This window comes from Camarhynchus parvulus, chromosome 20 (genome assembly GCF_901933205.1).
Source record: "Camarhynchus parvulus chromosome 20, STF_HiC, whole genome shotgun sequence".
NCBI classification, from domain to species: domain Eukaryota; kingdom Metazoa; phylum Chordata; class Aves; order Passeriformes; family Thraupidae; genus Camarhynchus; species Camarhynchus parvulus.
In genome coordinates, this window is record NC_044590.1 from 7,740,418 (window position 1) to 7,762,335 (window position 21,918).

The following is a 21,918-nucleotide window of genomic DNA, read 5'->3' on the forward strand; positions in this document are numbered from 1 at the left end:
GGCTGTCCCTGCAGCACTGCCCCGTGGTGTGAGCCTGCCCACGTTCCCTCCCTGGGGAGCAGAGCAGGGACACGCTGCCACAGCCCCCCTCTCCATGCACCCCCAGTGAAATCCTGCACCAGCAGCTCAAGCCTTTCCTCTTTAATTGAGGCTCGAGTCAAAGCCATAGGTGACAGATGGGAGGAAAAGCTCAGCCGCCGGTGGTGAGATGAGACCAGGACCCTGGCACAGAGCAAGGTCCCAGCAAGTGCTGAGGGCCAGATGCTGTGGAGCTGCTGCTCCCTGGACAGCAGGGGAGCAGGGCTGGATGCAGCAGCTGGCCTGAGGAATGTCTGGTCCCTTACTGCACACCCTCCATCATCTTCAGGAACTCTGCAAGAGAGCAGCAGCCTCAGCCCATGGCCCTGCCTGGGTGCACAACATGGATGCTTGGCTGGGGCCATTGCTCACCATCAAAGTCGATGCGACCGTCATTGTTCTTGTCTGAGTCCTTCATCATGTCCTCTATGTCCTCATCAGTGACAGGCTCCCCGGTGGCCCTCAGGATCTCACCCAGCTCCTCGATGTCAATGAACCCATCCGCATTCCTGCAGGAGGGTGAGGGAGGGATAGGACCTTGTTCCCACAGACGGGACCTTGTTCCCACAGACAGGATGGGCCACTTTGCCCCCACACTCACCGGTCAAAGATGCGGAAGCAGTTGGCCAACTCCTCCTCAGACTTGCCTTTGGCATCCTCTTTCATCTGGCGCACCATCATGACCAAGAACTCCTCGAAATCGATGGTGCCGCTGCCTGTGGGGGGGAAGCCAAGCGTGGGTCACGCTGCCTGCCCAGGGTCCAGCACCCAGTCCTGCCACCAACCACCAAGGGCTGCTCACCATCCTCGTCCACCTCCTCAATGATGGCATCCAGCTCCTCTTTGGTGGGGTTCTGGCCCAGCATTCTCATCACCGTCCCCAGCTCCTTGGTGCTGATGTCTCCACCACCATCAGCATCAAACATGTCGAAGGCGGCTTTGAACTCTGTGGAGACACAGGTCAGGTCTCTGAGCAGTGGGGCAGAGCCAGGCCCTGCACCATGGCCATATCTGGCCCCTGTCCCTGCTGTCCCCACAGTCACCTGCAATCATCTCCTCGCTGAGGAAGGCACGGGCTTCTGCCTGCTGGTCCGTCTGCAAGGCAAGGGAGAGGAGTCACCCATATCAGACCAGAGACCCCTTAAACAGTGTGGCCCAACAGTGCTTGGCTGTGGGAAGAGCCTCTGCCCTGCTGCAGGATGATCCTGTGCTGGCATAAGCCACAGACACCAGCAATCCCTACAGTTCCGATGCCTTCCAGGCCATCCATGAACATGGAGGGCTGCAGGGAGCTGCCTGCCCGAGTCCCCCATTTTCTGGGGGGCTCCATTGTGCTGGGGTCATGGTCCCTGTGTTCAGCCTTGGCATCCTGGGCATGCAGTGCTATTTTTGGGAACTCCTCAGCTCCCCTTGTAGGGATTGTTGGGGCTACAGCCGTGGCACCTGTCAACCCCGATCGAGTTTCTCCTGGAGGCGCAGGCCGGCTGTGGAGCCAGCAGCAAGGCCGTGTCGCATGACCCGGCACTCGGCTTTCAGCCACCCCCTGCTGCCCCTGCCTCTGTGCATCCCTGAGATCCAAACAGGGCTGAGCTGGTGTCCCCAGGCACCTGCACCCCCTCAGCAGCCACACACTCACCCTCAGATCTGTCCTGCGGGGACCCTGCACCACCCCAACGCTTTCCTGCCCTCACTGCCATGGTCAGCCCAGCACTGGGGACCATATCCCTGCTGTCCTCTGCTGCAGAGGCACAGCCCAGACCCCCCTGGTGCCTCCTGCCCAGTCAGGTCTCCTCCTGGCACACAGCACATGGCACACAGCAGACAGGAATACTCACCATCTTGGGAATTTATGGAGCTTCCCACCCCCAGAGAAACACCAGCTCCTGCAGCAGGAACTCCCAGAAGCTTCGTGGTGCCCCTGGCACCCCAATTTGTAGTGTCTCCTCTGTGGGATGTGCCTCCAGCTACTGCCCCCCGGCCTCCTCAGCCTATCAGCGCTCTGGCAGCACCCAGCCCCTCTCACTGGCAACTGGCGCCTTTACCTAATTTAGCCAAAGCTTTATTGGTCAAGGGCTGGGATTAACATGGGGATGAGGCTGGGATGGAAATTCAAGCCCTTTAGGAGGGAGATCAAAGCTATGGCAGGAGCTCAACTCTGCCCACCCCCAACACCCCCAAGGCAACTCAGCAACGAGGGGGTTAAAAATAGCCCTGGAGCCATCAGCATCACCCGAGTAAGGGGGAGAGGGTCTCCCCTGTTCAAGGGGCATGGACTAGCACCCACTGACCCCTGAAAATGCAGCCCTTCCTGGCCCAAGCTCCCAATATCAAGCTGGTTTTCCCCAACACAGCGTCCCCCCCCTGCACCCCCATTTTCTGCTCCAGGGGGCCCAGGCAGAGCAGTGCTGTAGCTCCCCCACCCTAGATAAGGAAGGGGTCCCCTGTGGGGCCTTGGGCATGAAGTCCCTGGAGAGATTTAAAGCATGAGCCCCATGGTTTGGGGTCCCTAGTGCTGTTGGCACCTGTTCCGGAAATGGCTCCATTTTTTCGTGCTTCTGAGGAGTGGGAATTATGCCCGGTGCCTCCTCGAAGGCTCAGTCCTCACACTCACAGCCCGTGCCAGCCACTGCTGCCAGGACCGGCTGGGGCCCGTGGCTCTGGGGACACACTGGCCAAGTGGCCCATTCCCTGTGGTGCTCGGAGCCCCAGGGCTGCAGTGGGGTCAGGGTGACAAATCTCTGTCCCATAAGGTCCCAGTGCCAGGGATGCCCAGGGGTTTTCTGGCTCCTGCTTTTGCTGGGACCCCCATTCACCAGGTGGGAACTGGGAACAAGTCCGGTCCCTAGTGCATCCCACCCTGCCCAGGGAAGCTCAGGGGTCCCATCTGAGCCTGGGTGGGGTGCAGGGTGCTGGAACAGGGCACAGTGAACAAGCAATGGACAGAGCGATGGCAGCAGCTGGGCTGGTTCCTCGATATTTATAGACATTCCCAAGGAAGCAGTGAGGAGTGAACGGGCAGACACTAAAAAAGGCTGGGCAAGTGCCGGAGGTGCAGCCTGGCCATGGGGCGCGTGGTGAGGCCGACTGAGGCCAGGGTGGCAGGGTGCCAAGGTGGCCCGGGGCACATCCCTGTGGCATCAGGAGCCTGAGGTAGCAGGATACAGGGGTGTTGGTGAACCTGGCTGTCAGGGCACAACGGTGCCAGGGTATTGGGGTATCAAGACCCTGGCACACTACAGCGCCGAGCATCGGAGTGTGGGGCTCCTGTGGCTCCTGTGGCCCCAGGGCAGATATCTGGGGCTCGGCCCGACCACGACATCCCGGACAGGGGACAGAGGAGGCGAGACCGGGAAGGGCGGGGTCGGTTCCTAGGCAGGGGCTGCGGGCAGAGCCAGGCAGAGCCCTGACCCTGATCCGAGAGTCCCAGGCAGTGGTGCACGGACCGATCCCGATCTCGGCCGTGCCGGGCAGTGACGGGAGAGCCGGTCCCGATGGCGCCGGACGGTGCCGCAAGCGCGGATCCCGATCCCGGCCGTGCCGGGCGGTGCCGGCTCCGCCGCCCCGATCCGGGTTCCCGGCGGAGGCGGAGCCGCGCAGGGAGGATCCCGGGACGAGCCGTGGCGGAGCGGCCATCGCTCGGCACCACCCGGCTCGGCTCGGCCCGGCCCGGGGCAGCGCGAACGGAGCGGGGCGGGGGCAGCACCGGGAGCGTGTCCCGGGGCCGGGCTGTCCCCGCGGGGGGTCGTGCCGCGGTGGGCAGCCCCCGGCCCCGCCGTGTCGCGGTGCCGGCCCGGACCCCCGGCAGCGATGGCCGCCCGCATCCTGCACCGGCTGCGGCACGCGCTGGCGGGCGAGGCCGGCCGCGAGGAGCCGGCGGGCGGCGGCGGCGACGCCGAGGACTGCCCGGAGAGCTCGGAGCTGGAGGACGACACCGAGGGGCTGTCGACGCGCCTCAGCGGCACCCTGAGCTTCACCAGCCACGAGGACGAGGAGGAGGAGGAGGAGGAGGGGGACGGAGCTAGCGAGGAGCTGGAGGAGCCGCCGCAGGCGCCGGGAGCGGCAGCGGGCACGGAGGACGGAGGCAGGTGCTGGGGCGGCGAGCTGGGGGGACTGGGGTGACTCCAGGGACACTCGCGCGATGGTGGCGTCCGGCAGCCCGACAGGTGTCAGAGCCCTGTCCCCACGGAGGGCACTGACACCCCTCTCCCGGCACAGAGTGGGTCTCTGCGGCGGAGCGTCCCGGCGGCAGCCTGCTGACCCGGCAGCTGCAGGAGCTGTGGCGGAGGTCGCGGGGCAGCCTGGCACCGCAGCGGCTGCTCTTCGAGGTCACCAGCGCCAGCGTGGTCAGCGAGCGCTCTTCCAAGTACGTGGTGAGTGAGCCCGGCGCGGCTGGGCGGGCACGGGTTGGGTAGGAGTCCTGCTGTCCCCGGGGCAGGGATCCCACGGGGCTGGCGCTTATTTTTTTCTCTTTCCCCGTGCTGCTCGGATGGTGCCGGCGGCTCAGATGAGCCTCAGGTAACTATCGCTGATGGGTGCTGCGGCTGCAGCAGCCCAATCCACTCCCTTCTGTTCGGGCAAACTCCCCCAGCCCCTTTGAGGCTGCACACCCTGCTGTGCTTGTGCCGGGAGCAGCGTGCTCACAGCACTGCCTGACACCTGCCTCCCCCGCAGCTCTACACCATCTACCTGATCCGCTCTGGCCAGTTTGACAAGGCCCCTGCCACCATCGCCCGGCGCTACTCGGACTTTGAGCAGCTGAACCGCCGCCTGCGCTGCCGCTTCAGCTGCGACATGGCCAGCGTTGCCTTCCCCAGGAAGAGACTGCGCCGGAACTTCACCGCTGAGACCATTGCTAAGCGGAGCCGAGCCTTCGAACAGTTCCTGTCCCACCTGCACTCCATCGATGAGATCCGCCGCTCTCCTGAGTTCCTCGAGTTCTTCTTCCTGCCGGACCTGCAGGCCGCGCAGCGCCTGACGTGCACGGGCATGTACCGCGAGGCCCTGGCCACCTGGGCCAACGCCTACCGGCTGCAGGACCGCCTGGGGGTCTGCAGCTCCGGCCGCTTCCTGCTGACACTGGCTGGGCTGGCCGTGTGCCACCAGGAGCTGGACCAGCTCAGTGAGGCCCACGGCTGCTGCGAGCAGGCGCTGCAGCTGCTGGAGGCCCAGGGCAGCCACCCGCTCCTGGGACCCTTCCTGCAGGCCCACGTCCACCTGGCCTGGAAGGTGGGCAAGGACAAGCGGCGCTCGGAGGCCCGGCTGCAGGACCTGCGGGAAGCTGGGCTGCTCCTGCAGCAGCAGCCTTCCCTGAAGGAATGCCTGATCAAGGAACCTCTGGAATGAGCCACCTGTGCTCACATGGGTGGGAGGACAAGGGCTGTGGGGGGCTCACACGCCTGTGGCAGCTGGGAATAGTGAGGGAAATGCCCTGGGTGGCAATGGGGCAGGGGAGCAGCACTGCAGACCCATGGGCAGCACAGTCCATGCCTGGAGCTGCCTCCTGAATGCACTTTCTCTGTGGTTAGCCTGTTTGGCGGGGCTGGGGACTCATGGGGGTCCACCACCCACACTGGTGCTGCCAGAAGCTGCTCCCCCTCTGCAGGGGATTCTGGAGTGGCTGAGACTTTAGCTGGGACATACTGGCACCTTGCAAGGGAACGGGAAAGCTTCTGGCAGGGTCCAGGGCTCTTGCCGGGAACTTCCTATAAAACTTACACAATAGAAAGGACTTTATTTAATAAAGTCTTGGCAGGAAGAAGAGCAAGGCGCCTGCTGTGTCTGTTTAGCCTTACTACCCCAGGGCATCATCAGTGGGAGGCCTCAAGCCTCCACACAGAGGTGGGAGCTGCCTCATCCCCTTCTCCCAGCTGGGCCCAAGCCCAAGCCCAATCCTAGGGAGGAGCCCAAGGACAAGCAGAAGCAGCTACTGAGGAGCCAGGGCAGTACAAGCAGTGCAGAAGTGAGAAGAGGAAACAACGTGTGCCAAAGTAGCACCTTCCTCTCCTGTGACCCCGCCTAGCATGGGGGCAGAGCTGATCCACTGTGCTCCTGGCACTGCCTGCCCTCGTGCAAGCCCAGTCACAGGTCCAAGGGGACAAACTCCAGGGATAGAGTCCAGCTCTTCACCCAACAGCTTTATTTTAAGGTGGGTGAAGGACAGCTGATGGCAGCATGTGCTTACATGCTGTGCAGCCAGCAGCTGGTTGCAACGATGCTCTGTTGGACACAGTCTGTCACAGACACCTCTGGCACCGGGACTTCCTGCAGTGCTTGGTCCCACCTGGTCTCCTTCCTGTTCCTGTCCAGGTCCTGCCTTGATCTCAGGGTCCCTCCCTCAGCATACTTGAGCTCCAGTCTATAGGGTCTCCTCAGCTAGAGCTTGCTCTGGGTTGGTGTCTGTTCCACCCTGATGACACCTTCCTGTGCACAGGTGACAGCCAGGACCCCATCCCTGCGCCACAGCCGTCCCTGCACCAAGCCCCGGCACCCACCTGCAGAGAGAGACTGTCAGACCACAGCCCACTGCCCCCAGGACAGGCAGGGCTGGCCTTGCCCATCAAGGTCTCCCAAAAACACACTAAGGACTTACCAGCCCAGGGGCTCTCACACTCGTACAGCATCCAGTGGTCAGCTCTGAAGGGTGCATGGAACCACATGGAATGGTCAAGGGACACCATGAACTTGACGCGGTACTGCCGGTGCGGGAGCAGTGCCGTGCCCAGGAAGGCGTAGTCAGAGATGTAGGCAGCCACACAGCAGTGCACCTTCATGTCAGTCTCTCCTGCAGAGCAACCAGCGCTGCCCATCCCGTGGGGGCCCCGGGACATGCCTGGGGTGCTCCACTCCCCTGGAACCAGCTGCCAAGCACAGCTGGGATTCTTCCAGACTTATTCCCTTTGCCATGCCATGTCCCAGCATCACCTCTGCACCTACACCTGCATTACAGCCTTGAAGTGCCCAGGCTGGGGCACAGGCAGCCCCCTAATCACAGCCCTCCCAGCCCACTCTGTTGCAACAGTGCTCCACAGTGTGAGCTGGTGCTTAAGCCCATGGATTGGGAGGCACCTGAACTCAGCAGGACCCACCTATGTAGCCTCGTGCTCGCACCCAGAAGAGCTGCTTTGGCTCCTGTGACTCTGAGCTGAATATATCTGGTGGGTTCACGGGTTTAATGTCAATCGGCACATCTTGAGCTTGGATCTTGGTGAGACGCTTCCTGTATCCCTCAGCCACATTAGGATTCCTGCAGCCCAGCACAGAGATGCAAGGTTAACGCTAGACAGGCAGGTTGAACACATCCTACTAGCAGCAGCTCCAGGCCAGGGACCCAGGGGCACACAGAAAGACAAGAGGGGCATGGCTCCTGTTGTGTCCTGCTCCTCTCTTCCCCTCCCAGGCACATTTGAGAATTCCTCAGACAAGACAATACTCTCCCACACCTCCCTACGCCCCAGGCAGCAATGGGCATCCCCGGCATGTCCCTTCCACCCCACTCACTGCAGGAACTTCTGGATGAGCTCCTCCTGTGTCAGCAGCTCCTCGGGGGGTGGCACGGTTGGCATGGTGAACTGGTGCTGCACTGGGCTTCCCTGCGAGAGCTGGAAGGAGGCCTGGCAGGTGAAGATGGGCTTTCCATGCTGGATGGCCTTTACAGAGCGAACAGAGAAACTCTTCCCTGTGCGGGTCCGCTCCACCTCGTACAGCACCGGCACCTTGGGGTCCCCTGGGACGGGAAAGGGACGGGAAAGGGACGTTCTGCCGCCGGGCCACAGTGCACCGCGCACCGGCGGAACCCGGCCGCAGGGGCCGGGCCCGGCAGCGCCACTCACACCCTCCCTGTTTGTTGGCACCGGGATGACGGCACCTCCTCGCTCCTCAGAACTTCCCCAGCGTCCCAACCCCTGCCAGGCCCCTCCGGACCCCTGCACCCCGTCCCCGCCGCCGGTTCCCCGGTTCCCCGGGCGCACCTGTCCGCACGAAGTAGCAGTGCAGCGAGTGCACCTGCTCGTCGCGGCTCACGGCGTGGGCCGCCGCCACCAGCGCCTGCCCCACGATCTGCCCGCCGAACAGGTGCTGCGTGGCGGGCACCCAGTGGTGCTGGCCCCTGCGGGGAGAAGGCAGCCGCGGTGAGGGTGGCGGCGGAGGAGGAGGCGGCCCGGTCCCGCTGTCCCGGCGTCCACCCGCACCTGAAGAGGTCGACCTCCAGCCGCTCCAGGTTCAGCACGCTGGTGATCAGCACGCTGCGCAGGTCCCCGGGCGGCGGCGGCCCGGATCCCGGCCCCGCTCCAGCCCCGCCGGCGTCGCCTGGGGTCGCCATCACCTCCGCGAACCGGGACCGGCACCGCGACCCGACCAGCCCGGCGGACCAGGAAGCACCGCCCATCCGCTGGGCAAAGATCGCCATCTGATTGGACGCTAGAGCTGTCAGTCACCCTTGTCTTGTCAGGATGCTCTAAGCTAGTTGGTTCGCCTCCTGTCAATCGGGAGACGACGGCGCTGATTGGTCAAGATCAGGATGCGGGCGGTGCCCGGCTGGTTTAACGGGGATGGCGGGGTGGGCTTGGGCGGCTGAGCGGAGCCGGTCCGGGCGTCCCTCCGCGACCACCGCTCGCCATGCGCCCGCTTCCTCACCTGCAAGGGCTGCCCCTACGGGCTGCGGAGCTGCGGCCCGGTGCGCAGCCACAACTGGCAGCACAGCACCGCTGTCCGCCAGGACGCCAGGTAAGGCCCGCCCGCCGCGTCCGTCTGGAGCTCGCAGCAACCGCTGTGGGCAGGGCCGTGCGCCCGCGGTCCCCCGGTGTAGCACCGCCGGGCCCCGTGGAGCCGCCGCTTGGGCCCAGCCCAGCGCTGCCCCGGGCACAGGCCCTGTCCCGTACCTGGCTTTGATAACCGGGCAGATCCCGGTAGTGGGATGCCCCGGTACCGGGGCACCGCCAGCTGTGTCACACACCTGCTGTGTTCGCTGTATAGCTCCTGCCTTTTCCAGCTCGAGTCCAAGCATCGGCATCTGCAGCATTCTCCAGCTGTTCTTACCTCACTGCAGTGGAAAGGTGATAGCAGGTTTCCCTCAGGGAGCATTCCACGGCCTTCACTTCTCCAGGCAGATGTAGTGACCCTGTTTCCTTTCCATCTTAGCTGGTGGATCTGCTTGTGTGCACAAAGGCTACAAGGTCACTCACTAGTTATGCAGTTGCTCCCTTTGCCCTTTTAAAATATAACTTGCCTTCTTGAAATACAATTTAACCTCCTTCTTTGAAGCTTTTCTTGTCTGGTTCTAGCCTGCTCCTCCAGAGCTGCAGAACCGTGTGGTTTAGGGATAAAGACACAAACACATGGGTATCAGCTTCCACACCAATGTGATGAAGTGCTTCTTCAAGCAGTTGCTGAGAGGAGGACAAGGGAGACAAGTCCTCTACGCCTTCCTTGTGGGGAGCAAGGAGTGAGGGTGGAAAGCAATGCACTTGTTGCTGAAGAGAGACAAGAGAGAGAGCGCAGTCTCTGAGCCCCCAGCTGCTGCACAGCGGTGCGGAGGGAGGAGGGGGAGGCAGCCAGGCAGGAACCGATGCCCGCACGCCGCCCTGGGGAGCGGCCACAGCGAGGGGCGCTCCCGGTGTTCCCGGTGTTCCCGGTGCGATGCACAGCGGCCACCGCGAGGGGCGCTCCCGGTGTTCCCGGTGTTCCCGGTGCGATGCACAGCAGCCACAGCGAGGGGCGCTCCCGGTGTTCTCGGTGTTCCCGGTGCGATGCACAGCGGCCACAGCGAGGGGCGCTCCCGGTGTTCTCGGTGTTCCCGGTGCGATGCACAGCGGCCACAGCGAGAGGCGCTCCCGGTGTTCTCGGTGTTCCCGGTGCGATGCACAGCGGCCGCGGCGGGCGGCGCCCGAGCGCTCCGGTGCCGCCGTCGGGCGGAGCCCAGCGCCGGTGAGGCCGCACCGCGCCGCCACTGGAGCGCGGCAGGGACCGGGACGAACCGCGTTGTCCCCGCCGGCAGCGGCAGCGCGGAGCGGGCCCGCACTGACAGCCCCAGCCGCGCTGGCCCGCGCCTGCCCGGTGCAGGTCCCGGTGCTGCCCCTCCGCAAGCGGCTGTGCCCGGAGCACCGCACCGAGTGGCCGGCCGTGATCGCCGCCGGGAAAGCCGTGAGTGCAGGCACTGAGAGCCACCGGCAGGAGCTGCTCGGCGTCCTGAGAGACCTCATCACGCCGGACTTGCTGCCTCAGCTCCACCTTTAGCGACTGCTCGAGGATGGGAGCTGGGCAGCTGGGGGGAGCAGAGACTTCTTCATGGAGCTGGAGATTGTCATCCAGGGTTAAGTCAAATTTTCAGTGCTGGGCTCTCTCTGGAGAGCTGCATCACCACCTTGGCCTGGCACTAGGAAGAGTGTGTTTCTAAGATCCCTCCTGCTCCCCATCCTGATCACTGTGCTGCTCAGGCGGCTCCCCAAAGTCTGCCCACTTCAGACTTGCCTCTTGCCTCTCTGGTGTGCCATGGTAACATGTCCCAGAGCTCTGGCCAGGCTTCCCCCACTGTGGCAGCAGCTCAGCAGAAGCAGCAGCCCATGTCAGCCTCTCTTGTGGCTGTTGAGAGTCCTGTGATTGTTCTCCAGAGTCCACCAGCTCCCTGAGGCCCTTCAGTGTCAGCCAGAAACACCTCATGCTCTTCTCCAGAGTGAGCCAGCAAGCTCAGTCCCTGTTAGATCCTGTCTCCCGTGGCAAAACTGGAGGCCACAGAAACCTCAGAGGATGACAGTGAAGATTAGACTACCCAGAGGACTGAAGACAGCATCAGGCAGTCTTTGAGTGGCATTTGCACAGAGGCTGCTGCCAGGCTGTGCCTAAGGCAGTGGTTTGGAAGTCCAGGCAGCTGATTTGCACCAGGTAGGACAGGCTCAGTGTACAGATCCAGCATCTGTGGGCCTCTTCCAAGAAGGCCCAAATAGCTACACTTGCCACTTCAACCTGGCCTTCCAGCTGCCCTGCTGGCACATCTTGGCTGTGCTGAATTCAAACAAGAAGCTCTTGCAGAGGGAAATGCTCAGTAGACCATGGGAGAGGGGATGTGATGCCCATCAGCCTGGGTGAGAAGTGCTGATGGCCTCTTGGAGTTCCTAAAGAGCTCCTGGAACAAGTCTTTGGTTAAATCTCTGGTGATGTCCTTCCTCACAGCAGAGATCAGCCACAGCAATAAGGACTTGGAGCACAGGACTCTGTGGGAGCTGGCTGACAGCTGGATCAGTTCCACTGAGGTGCAGCTCCAGCACTGAGTGGGAACTGAGCTGGGCTTCCACTGTGTCCTGTCTTGCACCTTCATTCCCCTGTCATTTCCTCGGCGTGGAAGGGGCAGTTTGGGTCCTTGATCTGCTGAGTGAGCGACACTTCTGCACAGGGCAGCAGAGGAACTGGACTGGGAGCTCCTGGTCCTGCAGGAAGGGTCACAGTCACTGACCTGGCTAACAGCTGTGGCCAGGAGCCAGCTCTGGGTGGTGCAATGTGGGAGGTGCTGCTATCCTAGAATCTGCTGAGTTGGAAGGGACCCATTGGGATCGTGTCCAACTCCCAGTCCTGTGCAGGACACCACAAAAATCCCACCATGTGCCTGAGAGTGTTGTCCAGACACTTCCTGAACTCAGACAGGCTTGATGCCATGACCAGTGCCCATGGGAGCCTGTTCCAGTGCTCAGCCACCCTTTAAGTGAAAAACCTTTTTCTGATATTTTGCCTCAATCTCTCCTGACTCAGCTTTATACCATTTCCTCGAGTTCTGTCACTGGTCATGACAGTGAAGAGATCAGTGCCTGCCCCTCTGCTTCCTCTCATGAGGGTGCTGAATGAAGACCACAATGAGGTCTTCCCTCAGTTTGCTCTTCTCCAGGCTGAACAGACCAAGTTACCTCAACTGTTTCTCAGAAGCTTCGATTCCAGTCCCATTACCATCCTTGTGGGATCTTTTGAATAATGTTCTCTAATAGTTCAATGTCTTTTTTATATTGTTGTGCCAAAACTGCCCCCAGGACTTGAGGTGAGGCTGCAGCAGTGCAGAGCAGGGCAGGACAATCCCCTCCCTTGCTGGCAATGCTGTGTTTGATGCCCCTGATAGGATTGGCCCTCCTGGCTGCCAGGGCACTGCTGATCATATCATATGAACTTGCCATCAACCAGGCTGGTATCCCCTGTCTGTAAGTACCACCAGGACTGCCCTGTACAAGGTGCAGTGTGTCACTTGCTCTGGTTAAACTTCAAACTTCTGGTGCTTAGCCATCTCTCCAATTTGTCAAAGTCTCTCAGCAGGGCCTCTCTGCCCTCAATGGAGTCGACAGCTTCTCCCAGTTTAGTGTTGTTCATATTCCTTCAAGTCCTGAGTCCAAGTCGCTAAAGAAGATCTTAAAGAGAACTGGGCCGAGGGTGAAGCCCTGTGGAACCCCTCTAGAGGCTGGACACCAGCCTGATGTCACCCCATTCCCTCTAAGTTTTTGTTTGTGCCCAACCTGTGAGCCAGTTGCTCACCCATTGTGTAACAGGATTATTCAGCTGCAAGCTGGACACTTTGTCCAAAAGAATACTGGGACAGACAGTGTCAAAAGCTTTGCTGAAGCCCAAAAACATTACAGCTACTGGCTTTCCTTGGTCAGTTAGGTGGGTTACCCTGTTGTACAAGGAAATCATGTTCAACAAGCACAACTTTCCCCTCATGAAGCCATGCTGGCTGTGACCAGTGACTGTGCCCTCCTACAGGTGTTTTTCAGTACCCGCCAGAATGATCTTTTCCATGATTTTACTGGGCACTGAAGTGACACTGACAGGCCTGTAGTTTCCAGGGTTCTCCTTCCTTGCCCTTTGAAACTGGGACATCGTTCCCCAGCTTCCAGTCATGTGGGAACCTCTCCAGATTCCCAAAACCACTCCAAAATCATCGAGAGTCTTTGTGATGACATCAGCCAGTTCTTTGTGGTTTCTCAAATTAATCCCATAAGGGCCCATAGATTTGTAGGGATCTAGGTACAATAACACGTGACAAAACTATTTCATCCGTGGCCAGCACCCGCAGGTCCTTGCAGCATCCAGCTGTGAGGTGTTGTGCAACTGAGCCAATAAATCACCCTCGTGTTGTTTGGGAGCTGAGCCTGTCCCTGCGCCAGCTGCAGCCACCCCTCCCTGCCCAGGGAACAGGGCATGGGGAATTGGGCAGAGCTCTGGGCAGCGCTCCTCAGCCGTCCTGTGGTGCCTCAGGTGGCAGGAGGTGGCAGCTCCTGCATCCCTGCAATCCCACTGTGCTGCAGCCCATTACAGAGCAGGGGTGTTGTTTGTCTGGTTGCAGCAGCTGCTCTCAATTCCCCAAGAAACAGAAACCCGCCCTCGTGTGCAGGGGTCACTGCCGGGCAGATAACACTGCAGGGAGGTGGGGAGCAAAGGCTTCGTGCAAGGGTGGGGGAGGGAAAACAGCCTGGAGAGTAAACTCCCTCCTCTGTGGGCACTGCTCTGGAGTGGGTGAGCTCCCCAGCCCCATCGCAGCCAGGTGAGCTCCAGCCCCAGCAGCTCCCAGCCTGTTGCTGGGACATAGCAAGGAATGTCACAGACATTGCTCCATTGCTGTGGTTTGGTCACTGTCCATGTTTTCCCACGGAATTTAGCAATTCCTTCATTAACACTTTGGTGTTGATGGAGTTGGCTGTGGTTGAGGGCTGGGGATTTCCTTTGAGCACGAGTTTTGTAACATGATCTGATACTATCGAGTCTCTGACTAAATATAGCATCGTGTTTCTTTAAAACACCTTTTTGTCAGCTTAGAGCTGCTTGTTTCCCCTTTGCTTGTGCTGTGGAAGAGGCCTGGAAGGCTTTGCCAGCCCCTTTGCTATCTTTCTGGCTCCTGTGGGAACCCCTCTGATTTTAGGAGACCTCTCCCCTCCAGCCTGTTCCTCTGCACAGCTGCCACCCTGCCTCCTCTCCAGCCTGCCACAGGCACTGCAGGACCGCAGCTGCCATCCCCACCTGCCAGGGGCTCAAGGGTCTGGCTGAGGACACAGAGCCAAGGGCATGGAGCTCCAAGTCAGGATGGCTGTGCCCCGCACCAGGTCACTGTGACTGGCTCTGTGGCCATAGACACGTGCCCAAGCAAGGGCTGCTGCCAGCACTGCTGTCTGGGTGCTCCAGCATCTGACTCGTCCCCCTCCAAGCTGAACACACAGGAAATAACTCATCGTTCTCTGGGTAAACATCTTTCCCAAGAGTGAAACTGCCCGGCTGGGATGAGTGTCCGGCTGTAATTTACCTCCACGTGAGCGCTGTGCTGTGCTGTGCCCTCCCACACTCCACCCACTCTGATCCACCCTGACAGTCCCAGAATAATTCCAGGGACATGTCCTGAACCCCACAGGGCTGTGGCCAGTGCTCCCTTCCTCACTGGTGGAGGAACTGCTCCCACAAGGGGAAAAGCACAGGGGTGTCCCAGCCCCCCAAGCCTCCTTTGACAGAGTCTTGTCTCTGGAAGCACTTTATTGCTGTCTCTGACCCACATCAATCCCCCTGCCCATGCTCTGGGCATGCCACACCATCAGTGTGGAGAAAATCCCAACCCCACTTTGCTCTGCTCTCATGTCAGCCCTTCAGCAGCACATGCTGGGGTGAGTGGGCAGGGAGGGGCACAGAGCCTGCCAGGCAGCCATCCCTGGGGGGCTGTTGATGTGAGGAGCAGCCCAGCAGCACCCTCGATACCTCACTCATGTTGGCAGAAGCTCTTGAGTAGCGGGGGCAAGTCCAGGCCATCAATGGCCAGGCGGTGCACAACGTGTTTCTGGATAACCAGCCGGCACAGCGTCTGCAGGGAAGGAACTGCAAGAGAACAGACAGTGTACCTGAGCTGGGCAAGTCAGCAGTGAGGCTGAGCACAGGGGCGTGGAGGAGCTGGTAGAGCTTCTCAGAGGCACTGTGGTTAAGGGCAGTGGTGGGTGAGTTTGTTCTGTGGCATCGTCCTGCCCTGGGCTCAAACTGGCTGTGCGGGGGCTGGTGCCAGGCTGCTCCAGCAGGGCTGGAAGCTCAAGGGCCCCGGGCAGCAAAGCTCTTCCCGTTATTAGGAGGAAGGCTGAGAGACAGTTATGTGCCCAAGCTGTGTGTGACTGTGGCTGGTTTGCATTTCTTTCTCTGGTGGTTTCACATACCCATGCTGTGCTTCTTTTCCATCCCACTCCCTTGGTCTGCCTGCACTGGCCCCAGCACCAAGCTGCTGGGTGAGTGTCTGCAGGCTGGGGCTGCACTGCCAGCAGAGACAGCACCCACCATTCCTCTGGGGCAGACCACCATGAGAACAGTCCCCTTGGGCACCTGCACAGAATCTGCCTGGTTCCTGCTCCTGTGATACAACTTCCCAGAGCCATGGGTGGCTCAGCAGCATGGGTACTGTCTGCTGCAGCCACTACTCTCCTCAGCTGTTATACCAGGGAGAATACCAGGTTCCAGCCTTGAGACAGAAGCAGCTGCTCGTGACACCAGCATGTGAAGCAGTGGCTCCCAGTGCTGGGGGCAGGCAGTACTCTGGCTCTAGCTCTTCTTCTGGCTCTGTCTCACCTGATCCATCTCATTTTTCCAGCGTGGTGCTAATTAGCACTTATTAGCCTGGTCCCTCCCAGCAACCCAAGGGACATGGGCTAATGCCCAGGCTCCGGTGGCATCACAGGGTGTCTGCCCAGGGAACATCATGTCTGGGGCACGCGGCAGGCGCGTGGGCGCGGTGTGTGAGCCGTGGTGGGTGTAGGTGGATGTTTTGATGCCAGGGCAGGATCTTAGCTGGCTCTGGCTGCCACGTGCTGTAGACAAGGCGGGGCACAGCAAGGCCTCCGAGCTGTGGGACAGCCCCAAACACCCAACCCTGTCACTGTGCTTGGGAAGGGTGGCCAGAGGGGTTTCTCTGACTGCTGCTGCTGCTAGGGGTCTCTCCCCTGGCCCCAGCACTGTGCCCATGGCAGAACTTTTCATCAGACACTGCCCAGCAGTGGTACCATGGATCTTGCCTGTGCTCCACAAGGACCAGAGGCTTTCCTGTGCCCTCTTACCCCCATGTCCCTCTGCCCCGTGGCCACTTCCCTCTGTTGGTGACTACGGCATGACCCCAGCAGAGCTCCCCCGCTCCTGGCCCACGCAGCAGGGAGGGGCACAGGTACCTACAGCCATAATCCACCGGGATCACCCGGACACTCTTGGTGGAGGCAAAGACGTCGATGACGGCGTAGAGCGGGCGGGAGGCGGGCAGGCCCCGGGCGCTCGGCCCCATGTCCTCGCCGTTGATGACGATGTGCATGTCGGCGGTGCCGTCGGGCTGCGGGGCGTACAGCACCCCGATGCGGCTGCGCCGGGCGGTGGCGGGCAGCACGTTCATCTTGAACAGGTCATCCAGGATGTGGCTGTAGCGGCCGGGCCGGCTGCGCCCCACCAGCGTGTCCCGAGGGATCCGCACCCGCTCGATCAGCAGGAAGGGCTCCCAGGGCCGCCCCCGCGGCTGCGCCTCCTCCCCCTCCACCAGCACACGGTTGTGGTTCCGCGTGATGGCAAACACCCAGGTGTCCCCCAGGCTGACCAGATCCGGCAGCGAGTACTCAGGCACTACCTCCAGGCTCTGGGGGTCATGGGCTGTCAGTCCCACTCGCAAGTGCCCACACCAGCCCAGCTCCTTCTCCTCAATCTCCACCAGGAAGATCTGCCCGGGTGCCAGAGGCTCCTGGCTGAAGCAAAGCCCGTTGGCGAAGCTCTCCACCCGTGTGGCTTGTGTGTGTGAGGCATCCAGGCGGATGTTGGCGCCGTGGATGTGGTGGAAGCGTGCAGCAAGCCGGCACCGGGCAGCCATTGCTGCCCGAGCTATTTTTAACTGTCCCTGTCACAGCTGCTGTGAGGTGCTGACAGCCCGGCTGGGAGGGACAACCGGAGGGTTCAAGGGGGGTCCTAGTGCCATGGGGGTGGTTGGGGGGCCCTGTGGCTGCTGAGCACAACCGGGCCCAAACCAGATACACAAACATTCCACCCTGGACTGTCCAGGGCTGCCACCTGGGCCGGGGTGCCTGGCTGTGCCCATGCTGTCCAGCAGCAGCTGGCAGTGCCCGCTGGTGCCCAGTGGTACCAGCGATAGCCAGCAGTGGCCAGTGGTCATCCCACGGTGATGACTGGCAGTGCCTGGAGATGCCCGGCTTTACCCGGCGGTGCTGGGTGGCACCCAGCAGTGCCCGGTGGTACCCGGTAGTGCCCACCGGCACCCCGTTTGGGTACGGGGGCCCCATCGGTGCCCCCCCCACAGTCCCGGTCCCGGTCCGGGGCCGCTCCCACGTGCGCGGGCAGGGCCGGGGCGGGGCCGGCCGCCCCCGGGGCGCTGATTGGCCGCGGTAGGGCCCCGCCCTGCTCACGTGAGGGCCGCAGGTCATATGGGCGCGTGTCATGTGCCCGCCGTGACCGCCGCCTGCCAGCGCCGCGCCGGGAGCGGCCGCGGTCAGCGGGACCGGGGGGCGCCGGGACGGGATCGGGGGGACGGGACCGAGGGATCGGGACCGGTGCCAGGGGAGCCGGCTGGGCCGGGCCGGGGGTCAGCCCCGAGTGGGGGGCCGGGCCGGGGCAGGCGGGCCGGGGCGCTCGCGGGGCGCTGCCGCGGCCGTTCCTGGCCGACAGCAGCCTGACCGTCCCTTCCGCCCACCGCAGATGGGGCCAGTGTTGCTGTCGTCGCTGCTGCTGCTGGGGTTGGGCCGGGCCGCCCCCCCGGACCATGAGGTGACCTACCTGCCCGGGCTGCCAAAACAGCCGTCCTTCCGCCACTTCTCGGGCTACCTCTGCGCCGGGCCGGGCAAGTACCTGCACTACTGGTACGTGGGACTGCGCCTGGCGATGGGAGGGCATCGGCTGGCACCGGGCACTCACAGCTACACGTCCACAGGTTCGTGGAGGCCCAGAGCAATCCCCAGAACAGCCCCCTGGTGCTGTGGCTGAACGGGGGCCCTGGCTGCAGCTCCATGGAGGGCTTCCTCAAGGAGCATGGCCCCTTCCTGGTTAGTAGTCACTGCTGTCCCGTGGCTCAAGGACTCAGGGGATGACCGGCTGCTTGGCACGAGCCATCCCGCTGTGTCCTGTCCTGCTTTGCCCATCAGTCACCACCTTCTTCCTCAGATCCAGCCCGATGGGGTCACTCTGAAGTACAATGAGTACGCATGGAACAAGGTACAGGCACTGCTTTTCTTTGTGGCTTTGAGATGGGGTGGCCGTGAGCCAGTTCCTCCTGCTCTCTCCATGGAGCCGATGACTGCTGCTCCCCTCCCACCCAACACACCCTCCTCTCCTCTCGAGTGTGCTGTTGAGCAGCACAGGAATGTGGCCATCCCAGTGCAGCCCTGGGACGGGCCACGCTCCTGTAGGTGCTGCCATGGGCGGGGCTAGCAGTCCTTGGCCCCACCGAGCCAGAGGGTCTCCCCTGATTGCTGGCTCCTCTGATGTCCTTGCAGATTGCCAACATCCTCTACGTGGAGTCTCCCGCTGGTGTCGGCTTCTCATACTCTGACGACAAGAAGTATGCCACAAATGACACGGAGGCGAGTGACTGGGAGAGCCCTGCTCCCCTGCCTGACCACCCCTGGCTATGGGGTGCAGCCTCACCAGCTGACCGTGCCACCTTCTCCCTGCAGGTTGCTCACAATAACTACCTGGCACTCAAGGACTTCCTCCGGCTCTTCCCTGAGTACTCCAAGAATGATCTCTTCCTCACAGGGGAGAGCTATGGAGGGGTCTACATTCCCACACTGGCAGAGTGGGTGATGCAGGACCCCAGCCTCAACCTGAAGGTGGGCAGCTTGGCTCTGCCCAGCCAGGGAGCAGAGGGCTTGGCACAGCCAGGGTGGGACCAGTTAGGATGCAGGGCACGCCTGGCCCTGCAGCCTTTCATCTCTTCCTGGGGTTCTGGCAGCAGCTGCTGGTGGACGTGTCTGTCCCTGCTGCCAGGGGAGTGTCCTCAGGCACCCCCAACCCTCCCTGTTCCCTCCGCAGAGTAAACAGTTCCACATCTGCTTCCTGCCTGCGGCTGCTGTGCTGTGACTGCCCTGCGGGGAGCTGGAACACAACAGGGTTGTTTTCTTCTTGCCTCGCAGGGAATCGCTGTGGGAAACGGCCTCTCATCTTATGAGATCAATGACAACTCCCTGGTTTACTTTGCCTATTACCACGGGCTGCTGGGGACCGAGTAAGAGCAGAGGGAATGCTGGATGTGCCATCCCTGTGCAAGGATGGCTGCACAGCTGAGGCTGGGGCTGTCTGGGTCAGCGGTGTTGAGACAAGGGCAGCACCTAGCCTGTCCTGGGCCAGCATCTGGGCTGTTGCTCCTTGTCCCAGGGCAGCTCCCATGGGTGGGTTTGTTTGTGGGGTAAAGAGGGCATGGGGCCAAGGTGTGTGCCTTGTGGCTACTGGGCAGAGAGCTGCAGGGCAGCTGTCATGTCAGTGTTGCCACCTGGTCCAAGTGGTCCTGGTCTCTGCCTGCAGGCTGTGGAAAGACCTGCAGGCCTATTGCTGCTCCGAGGGGAAGTGCAACTTCCATGACAACTCCAACCTGAATTGCACACTCAAGGTGAGGGGAGCTGGAGCCCCTATACATGTGCCCAGCAGAACGTGCCTGGGCCCACAGGTCCACAAGCGTCCTGCTGAGTCCCAAACCCTTTTTGTGATTCCTTGCAGATGGGGGAGATGATTCAGATTGTAGAGGAATCTGGCCTCAATATCTACAACCTCTATGCCCCATGTGATGGAGGTGTTCCTGGGAGCATGAGGTGAGAGCTTTGGTTGCACTGGCACACAGGGATGTGGTGGGCTGGGCAGGGGGCCCCTCTGGGACAGATGGATGGTACTGAGGACCCACCCCCAGGAGAGCCCTTAGCCCTTGTTCTCTAGGGTTTTCAGTCTGTCCTCATACTCTCTCTGGCTACAGATATGAGGGTGATTATCTCATCACACATGACCTGGGCAACTCCTTCATCCGGATGCCACTGAGGTTCTCCTGGCGGCAGGTGAGCCGAGGTGCTGCTGGGCTGTGAGCAACCTCTGTTCAGCCAGTTGTGCTGTTGTGGGCAGGAGGGGCAGAAAGCAGCTGCTCCATGGGGCAGGTGCTGTTGTGACAGTGACTCTCCCGACTCTCCCAGAACCTGTTCCGGATGCCAGTGGCCCGAAAGAAGGTCCGGATGGACCCACCCTGCACCAACTCCACAGCCCCCAGCATGTATCTGAACTCCCCCGAGGTGCGGAAGGCTCTGCACATCTCCCCTGAGGCCCCAGAGTGGCAGGTGTGCAGGTGAGCAAGCTGTGGGCAGGGAGGGACTGCTGTGAGAAGAAGCAGACATGCTGCCATTGCTTCCTCCACAGCTTCGAGGTGAACCGCAGCTACAGGCGCCTGTACATGCAGATGAATGAGGTGTACCTCAAGCTGCTTGGAGCCACGGTGTGTGCAAGGCAGCCCACAGACCCTGGAAGTCTCTCTGCCAGCTCAGCCTCCTACCTGGCTGGGGCTGCTGCCCTGCCAACAGCTCACTCTCTCTCTCTGCTACACAGAAATACCGGATCTTGGTGTACAACGGGGATGTCGACATGGCTTGCAACTTTCGCGGGGATGAGTGGTTTGTGGATTCCTTGTGCCAGAAGGTAAATGGGCAGGGCCCAGGCCAGGCCAGTCACTGGCTCCAGGCTATGTGCTGTAGCTGGCTGTGGCAGGAGCGTGGGCAGGGCCAGCCGCAGGTGCTGAAGGCACTGCTGCTACTCCCAGGTGCAGGTGGCTCGCCGGCCCTGGCTCTACACGGAAAATGGTGAGAACCAGATCGGTGGCTTTGTGAAGGAATTCACCAACATCGCTTTCCTCACTGTCAAGGTAGGGCTGAGGGCTCTGGGGGCCAGGGATGGGGCTGTGGGCGGGTGTGCTGGATACCAAGACTGCAGTCAGGGTTGGGTGATGTCGGCTGGGCTGTGGCAGCACCCCAGCCGCACTGCCAACCACTGTCCCATTCCTACAGGGAGCTGGCCACATGGTGCCCACAGACCGGCCGCTTGCTGCCTTTACCATGTTCTGCCGCTTCATTAAGAACCAGCCTTACTAAGAGCTGCAGAGGTAGCGCCCGGTGCTCCAGCTGCTCCCAGCACCCCACCCGCCCTCACCATCGGCACCTTGCACAGCCCATCCTCACTGCTGCTCGGCTACACCACGGACCTGTCATGCCTGCAGCCTTTCCCCCGGCTGGACAGGGTGAGGGGCATGGGCTGGGGGACTCTGTCCTTGTGGGAGAGGTGTTGTGCACCTGCTGCAGCCACACCTCCTCCCTTGTGGCTTCCTGTCTTGCCTCCTCCCTGTCTGCGGTGGCAGCTGCTTCCCTCCCAGGCAGCGAGCAATCCCCAGCACTTCCCCTTGGCCCCACATGCACACGGCCTGGGTAGGCTATGAGGAGCAGCAGCAGGGGGCAGCTGGGTCCTACTCACCTCTACCTTGGCTCCCACCACCTCTGCTCCCACTGAAGGAGTCTTACCACCGCTACCACAACAATCCCACTGCCAGGGCACGCAGTGCTTCAGGAACTCGCAATAAACTCTGACCAAGGCGGTTCTGCTCCTCCTCACACCTTTGTGCCCGCCCCTGCTTTGCTTTCCTCTGCTCTCCGAGGAGCACCAGTGAGTGCCAATGCCCTTTGCCAGGGAGCCCTGGGCTCTGTGAGCTATGTCCTTTCTGCAGGGATCTCTGCATCCTGGAAACAAGTGACCCACCTCGTGGCAGCAGCACAGCCACTCTGAGCCCTCTAGCACTGCACTAAGCTGTGTTTGCTCCCAAGGACCCAAGCTGGGCAGCAGTATCAGCTGCCT

The 21,918-nt window shown here is 61.5% G+C and overlaps 5 protein-coding genes across 8 annotated transcripts; 2 read left to right on the plus strand and 3 right to left on the minus strand.

Moving 5' to 3' along the window:
- Window positions 1–111: 111 nt before the first annotated feature.
- Window positions 112–2,048, minus strand: TNNC2 (troponin C2, fast skeletal type). The gene is made up of 6 exons (XM_030963390.1): window positions 1,914–2,048; window positions 1,122–1,173; window positions 881–1,024; window positions 680–794; window positions 451–587; window positions 112–372 (listed from the first exon to the last, which is right to left on the minus strand). Exons 1-6 carry the CDS (start codon window positions 1,914–1,916, stop codon window positions 341–343), a joined length of 483 nt encoding a protein of 160 aa, XP_030819250.1. The 5' UTR covers window positions 1,917–2,048; the 3' UTR covers window positions 112–340.
- A 1,837-nt stretch (window positions 2,049–3,885) lies between these two features.
- SNX21 (sorting nexin family member 21) lies at window positions 3,886–5,842 on the plus strand. Of its 3 annotated transcripts, XM_030963174.1 has the most exons (4): window positions 3,886–4,163; window positions 4,294–4,448; window positions 4,583–4,593; window positions 4,750–5,842. In XM_030963174.1, the coding sequence occupies exons 1-4, from the start codon at window positions 3,886–3,888 to the stop codon at window positions 5,419–5,421; spliced, it is 1,116 nt and encodes a 371-aa protein (XP_030819034.1). In that variant the 3' UTR covers window positions 5,422–5,842. The 3 variants fall into 3 exon arrangements, with proteins under 3 accessions (XP_030819034.1, XP_030819036.1, XP_030819035.1); XM_030963176.1 differs by lacking the exon at window positions 4,583–4,593 and having other exon boundaries at window positions 4,294–4,441; XM_030963175.1 differs by lacking the exon at window positions 4,583–4,593 and having other exon boundaries at window positions 3,886–4,159.
- Window positions 5,843–6,191: 349 nt separating this feature from the next.
- Window positions 6,192–8,482, minus strand: ACOT8 (acyl-CoA thioesterase 8). The gene is made up of 6 exons (XM_030963177.1): window positions 8,265–8,482; window positions 8,046–8,182; window positions 7,576–7,801; window positions 7,164–7,321; window positions 6,668–6,859; window positions 6,192–6,569 (listed from the first exon to the last, which is right to left on the minus strand). Exons 1-6 carry the CDS (start codon window positions 8,480–8,482, stop codon window positions 6,451–6,453), a joined length of 1,050 nt encoding a protein of 349 aa, XP_030819037.1. The 3' UTR covers window positions 6,192–6,450.
- A 143-nt stretch (window positions 8,483–8,625) lies between these two features.
- Window positions 8,626–21,846, plus strand: CTSA (cathepsin A). 2 transcript variants are annotated; one of them, XM_030963163.1, is made up of 15 exons: window positions 8,626–8,799; window positions 17,746–17,906; window positions 17,978–18,089; window positions 18,208–18,258; window positions 18,540–18,626; window positions 18,720–18,875; window positions 19,179–19,270; window positions 19,567–19,651; window positions 19,759–19,850; window positions 20,009–20,087; window positions 20,220–20,368; window positions 20,440–20,515; window positions 20,626–20,715; window positions 20,837–20,938; window positions 21,081–21,846. In XM_030963163.1, the coding sequence occupies exons 1-15, from the start codon at window positions 8,692–8,694 to the stop codon at window positions 21,162–21,164; spliced, it is 1,524 nt and encodes a 507-aa protein (XP_030819023.1). In that variant the 5' UTR covers window positions 8,626–8,691; the 3' UTR covers window positions 21,165–21,846. The 2 variants fall into 2 exon arrangements, with proteins under 2 accessions (XP_030819023.1, XP_030819024.1); XM_030963164.1 differs by lacking the exon at window positions 8,626–8,799 and adding an exon at window positions 17,460–17,538 and having other exon boundaries at window positions 21,081–21,845.
- Window positions 14,786–16,954, minus strand: NEURL2 (neuralized E3 ubiquitin protein ligase 2). The gene is made up of 2 exons (XM_030963165.1): window positions 16,231–16,954; window positions 14,786–14,901 (listed from the first exon to the last, which is right to left on the minus strand). The coding sequence occupies exons 1-2, from the start codon at window positions 16,904–16,906 to the stop codon at window positions 14,786–14,788; spliced, it is 792 nt and encodes a 263-aa protein (XP_030819025.1). The 5' UTR covers window positions 16,907–16,954.
- Window positions 21,847–21,918: the final 72 nt, after the last annotated feature.